At 40.4% G+C, this 6,032-nt stretch overlaps 1 protein-coding gene across 4 annotated transcripts in view; it reads right to left on the bottom strand.

Moving 5' to 3' along the window:
* Positions 1-388: 388 nt before the first annotated feature.
* Positions 389-6,032, bottom strand: part of SLC37A1 (solute carrier family 37 member 1) — an 86,315-nt gene continuing 80,671 nt past the window's right edge. For all 4 annotated transcript variants that reach the window (XM_053305843.1, XM_053305845.1, XM_053305844.1 and 1 more), the window contains one exon: positions 389-2,330. In XM_053305843.1, the coding sequence (XP_053161818.1) occupies positions 2,315-2,330 (16 nt within the window). In that variant the 3' untranslated portion in view covers positions 389-2,314. The remainder of the gene's footprint in view (positions 2,331-6,032) is intronic.

The raw sequence follows: 6,032 nt of genomic DNA, 5'->3' as shown, positions 1-6,032 counted from the left end.
AGGATATATACAATAAAACAAATAATATTACATACTCAAATTCAAGAGAGTTTTAATGGGAAAATCACAGTGGGGATCAGACAGTTTCTTAGATAGGTATCTGAAGAATACTAGGAGGCAGAGTTCAGGACTAAGCTATAATATTATTAACTGAAAAGCAGTCTCACGGATGGCAATTGGGAATCAAGGAACAACCATATCCCTGCCTTTAGCCCTTTCTTTTTCTGCCATAACAAGGAGGGGAAACAGGATATAAACTACAGGATTGTAGGAATATGTGCTAATGCCAGCCGCCATAGACGACAATTAAGACAGTAACTGAGTTTTGTGCCCATGTAGGGTTCTCCTTCAATATATAGCTATACTGTACTAAGACAGACACCAATCCTCAGGTAAAAACATAGTTACTGAACTTTAATAAATATTCAATATACATACAAAAACTATTAAAACCTTTGCAAATCACATAGTACAACTTTCTTTAAAATAAAATCTATAGTACATCTTTGTCAGCCAGAAGCAAGCTTTGTACTGAAATAGAATTTTAGGGTATGATCAGGAAGAAAGTATACCAAGAGGAACCATAACACTTGTGCTTTTAAAGGATTATGTGTACATGTTTATCTCTCTTCCTTCAGTGAGATACCAATTTTTCTAATCACCTGAATATAAATTAAGGCTCTTACCCTGTGTAGAAGATGTCAGTTGGGAAATGAATATCCCAACTGACATTTATGAAAATACTTAGTAGTACAGCTAAATTCAACTATTTGAATAAATAAGGCCTTGACCAACAATATTATTTCCCTGACAAGACACATTTTGCAGTAAGGGCACTCTACTTAGCTGCCTTCAGAATCAGAGATCAAAATCAGTTAACTTTTTGTTGTTGTTCACTGATATGAAATCAAAGGCTTCAAAGAAGAAAGCAAGGGCTTCATCATTCATTTCAATGCTGGGAACAGTGCTGCATACACAAAATGAGAAGAAAAGCCCCTGCATGCAGAATTTGAGTGTGTAATCTCAAGAAGAGGATTGGAATTAATTTTTACTCTCATCAGCAACTTTAATCTGCAGTTTTGTGGGGGACCAAAGCTGTACATTTACTTTAAATTATGGCCTGACAAGTAAATGTATGCCATAGATCATGGATTCATCACTGAGCCTTCTTTTCAATCAACACTACCCAGTCAGGGAACCAATGGTCCACCAGATGCTACTGTCTCATTACAGTTTCCAGAGGGATAGTCATGTTAGTTAGTTGCCGCAAAAATGTAGCACCTTTAACACATTTATTTTAGTGTAAGTTTTGTGGACTAGAGTCAACTTTCATCCGATTCATCTGATGAAATTGGCTCTAGTTCACAGAAACTTATGCTAAAAATAAATATGTCATGCTACAATAATTTGTTGTTTTGCTGCAGTTCTCCAATTGCTTACTCACTCAAGTCAGCGAGACGAGCTCCAGAAGTAAGAGATGGAATCATTGCAGCGTCACTGTATAGCCACTATGTGTGGCACATGGTGTCCAAAGAAAGGTAGTCATAATTAAGTCTCATTGAAATTCATGGACTTTAGTGAGTCATGACTTAACTTGTCTCATTGATTTCAATGGCACTAAGTCATGACAAACCTTCTTTGGTTACAACCCATAATGTTCCAAAATAATACATACAAGATGTTGTGTTTGGGACTGTGTAGCATGGAAAGTTAGTCATTAACGTTGGATAACAGAACAGCCTGCTTTCTTATAAAAAATAGGTAGCACAGAACAGCATTCCTAATGACATTACATGAAGGACACTTTACTCAGTATTTTGTTAATTCTTCTTAGCACATTTCAAACTGGCATCCAAAGTTCTCTTAGCTCTTTTGTTCTCAAATCTGTTTGAATTCTATGAAAAGAACCTAAACACAACCATGCAGCATAACATTAACTTAAAGACATTCTATCACAATGAATATCAAGGCACATTTTCTTTGGCTTAAGTTCAGGTATAAAATAACTAAGTTGCTCCATTTCCTTTTTTGAGAACACTTGCCTTCCTGAGATATTGGTACTTGTGCAAAATAAAGGGGGAGGGGGTGAATTTCAAAATCTTCTTCCAAAAATGTGCAAATCATTCCAGGAAATGCAGCTCAAATGCAGAAGAACACTCCCATAAAGACTATGATCCAGAGAAACATGTGCAACAAAGATTCCTTTTCCTGCATTTATTTTTAGCACTTCTCAGGGGAGTAAATAGGCTCTCTGGAACACAGCCAAAGTCTTTAAAAATAAATTTAACCACGGACTTCGTGCCTCGTTTGAAATTCAGTGTTCTTTAAACCTATAAAAGAATTTTTTTTTAATCAGCAAGCAAAAGTTGATGCATATCAGGAAATGGCAATGAGTACTAGCAGCAAAATTCTCCTCCCATGCTCCCCACAACCACCATTTCATTTTTTGTTTTAAAGACTAACAACCCACAATCAGTCAAAACTGGGAACAGCTGATTTAAGTATTACACACAGACACAGTTACACACACACACACACACACACACACACACACACACACACACTTAAGGTAAAGTTGTGCCATCAGGTCAGTGTCAACTCCAGGCAATCACAGAGCCCTGTGGTTTTCTTTGGTAGAATACAGGAGGGGTTGACCATTGCCATCTCCTGCACAGTATGAGATGATGCCTTTCAGCATCTTCCTATATCACTGCTACCTGATATAGGTGTTTCCCATAGTCTGGGAAACATACTAGCGGGAATTCGAACCAGCAACCTCTTGCTCCCTAGGCAAGTTTCAAGTTTCTTCCCGCTGCGCCATTAGGTGGTGTGGGCTCTCTCTCATTCATATATATATCTTCACAATGCGAGAGGCGTGGTGGTCAAGAAGAAAATTAGGGATAGGCACTCTCCCGGCAAATATAATGGTTGTGCCATGCGTGCAATTTGGCAGAGCTGAAGAACACCTCATGGAATGATTGAATTCTTCTGCAGATCTACTGTGCAGACACAGAACCCATTTTGTGAGGGAACATGGATCACCTCAAAGATTCAATGAATATCTAAAATAGATAAGCTCTCTATATCCATCACTGGGTCACTAAAAGAAGATATACTATCATTTCTTAAGAATGCTCATTGCTGTACTTTGGCATACGTGCAGAGGGAAGGATTCTGGCAACAGGGAATAAATCTCTGAAAGTGGATTTCTGTTTGTCTTCACTTACTTTTCTTATTTGGTGTGGAGACAGTATTGTCAAAAACATATTCTGCAAATGATTTCTTTCAGAAAACTGGAGGTAGTATTACCATGGTATCTATGTTCATTTTCTCTTTCTTCCCATGATCACTGACTGAACTTGATTTTACAGGTTTCTGCGGAATTTTAAGCAATACCCCACAAAAACCAAACTAACTCCCAGTAGTGACTGACATGAAGGGGAACCCTCTGTAGCTGTTCCCAGGCTGTGGAATGCACTCCCAGCAGAAATTCGTAATCTTAATTCCTTACTGACATTCAAGAGAGCCCTTAAAATCCATCTTTTTGGCCTGGCCTTTCAGGGTTTTTAATTTGTTTTAATTGTTTTAATGTTTGCCTTGGTTCTCCAGGGTTTTTAGCTGTTAGAATGTTTAATTGGTTTTATTCTGTTTTTATAGTTTTGATTTTAATTGTTAACTGGTTTTACATGTTTTTATTCTGTTGTAAAACGCCATTTTGGAAGGGCGGTAAATCAACCAATCAAATAAACAAATAAATAAATTAGGGACCCACCAGGGCTGCTGTGCAACTTAAAAGGTAGCTGCAACAGCGTAGTGCAACAGGGCGCTATGGAATGACTGAAATCAGCTTTCTTCATTATTTCCAACGAAGGGAGTGCTGCAAGACTTCCCAGAAGTCCTTTTAAGTTGTTCCTCAGCAGCCCTGTCACGGCTGCTTTTCAAGTTGCACAGCAGCCCTGGAGGGTCCCCCACATCAACAAAGGGCTGCTTGTCATGTCAGCCACTTTGTCTAGCTCTGCTGCACTAGATATATTCAAGTTTAAGGTTTGAATTTCATAGCAAATATTGGACTGTGATTCCAACATGCCTGCTCCACAACATCCAGAGTAGTTTTGGAACTACATTTTGTTTTAATTTTTTGTCTGAAGTATGCGAAAGGATGAGCACATATTTATGTACCCTCGTTTAAAGACCTTTTAAAACCAATGGTAACAAAGCTACCTTTCTCCTTCTCAGCTATATCCTGCCATTCAAGAACATTCTCCCTTGCCCTTTGCAGCAAAAGGAGCTTCTAGTGTTTGACCGGACCAGAAACTACTTGAGAATCCTGTTTATTCAATTTGACCACTTTGCTGAAATGTAGGGAGCTACAGAAAATTCTGCAATTAGGGTGATCAGGTGTGGGGAAGCCCAGCAATTCCTACTCTTTCTCCGTTATCTCTGTAGTACCATACTGGCTTGGGCCTAGAGCCATGGTAGCATTAAGAGGCAAGTCACTCTTTTTAAAAAGATGAGCAGCTGTAGAAACCCAATTTTATCTAGGCTCAAACTGTTTAAAGATTTAATTGGTTATCATGAGCAATTGATTATAATGAGCAACCTTGCAATGTGCTTGAAGGCAATAGGAACTCAGAGGAGAAGCAGTGTAGGCGAGGACTGTTTTAATGTGTTCCGCACATCCCACCCCCATTTGGCATCATTCTATTGTATATTGCACCAGCTGTAGCTTCAGACATGGAAATGGCCCAGTATAACTTTACTTTCACAGGTTTGCAACAGTTCTGGTCTTAGTGACATATGCACTCAGAGAGGAGTGATCTTGTGTACACAGAAGGGAGCAATGTGTGCTGAGAAAGCTTTTTGGTGCAGGAGTTGCTACTGTCAGAGGCATACCACACTGGAGTTTAAAAACTGGATGATCACCAATAGTTTCTTTAGACCAGTGTTTCTCAACCACTGGTCTGCGGACCGGTGCCGGTCCGCAAGGCATTGGGTACCGGTCCGTGAGGCATCACTAATAAAAATCACCCCCCAAAAAAACAATTTTGGGCTGTCGGTGGCCACTGGGAGCTCTCCAGAGCTCATTTCCAGGCAGTCCTTGCTGCTGGATAACGTTCATTCCACTTCCTCCAAATGAACATTATCCAGAAGCAAGGGCTGCCTGGAAATGAGCTCCAGAGAGCAGCCCAAAATCGTTTTTTGGGGGGTGCCTGGGGGGTGGGGGTGAGGAGGGTGACCCCTTTACTAACTGCTGGTCCAGGAAACTGCACATGAATAATGTACCAGTCCATTGACTCCAAAAACTTTGAGAAACACTGCTTTAGAGCACATCCTAAAATGCTGAGAAAAACAGGTTGCTCACTGGTAACTGATGATCTGGTAATGATCCGCTGTATTAATAAGGAATGGATTCTGTGCCTGCGCAGTAACCTCGCAGGTAGATTGACTAGCTCCTTGTGGCACTCACTGTGCCCTGCATGTGCTCCGTGCTTCTGTTATTTTTTTTCCAGTTTCTTGCAGACTGCCATCTCCTGATGATCTTGCAGTGTTTATACTTGGTAAGTGTTTCTACACACACACACACAGACACAGGGACACACACACACACAAAAATATGTGCTACTATTACTGTTGCGGGGAGGTTCAGGAGGATCTTATGAATACAACGGATCACTACCAGATCATCATACAGGTGAACAACCTTTTTATCTTGATCGTGATCCATTGCATACATAAGGAATAGGTGATTAGCCAGCTTCCAACCAAGGTGGTGAGCACAGTATTCCCTGAAGCCTATAGCAACACCCGTTTCAGAACACTCCTTCCAAAACCCGCCTGCTCAGCTGATCACAGGTCAATCACATAATATCTTATGACAGGTTCTGTGACAACCATGTCACAGCCGTGCAGTTATCAGCCATACGGATTCCAGACAGATGTGCTACTGAGAATGCATACACCCTAGTTGATTGGGCCCGTATGGTGCGCGATGGATCTACACCCTTCAGCTTATATGCCTGCACTATTAACTC

Source organism: Hemicordylus capensis, chromosome 3 (assembly GCF_027244095.1).
Source record: "Hemicordylus capensis ecotype Gifberg chromosome 3, rHemCap1.1.pri, whole genome shotgun sequence".
Taxonomy (NCBI): domain Eukaryota; kingdom Metazoa; phylum Chordata; class Lepidosauria; order Squamata; family Cordylidae; genus Hemicordylus; species Hemicordylus capensis.
This window is presented reverse-complemented; position numbering and strand designations above follow the sequence as displayed.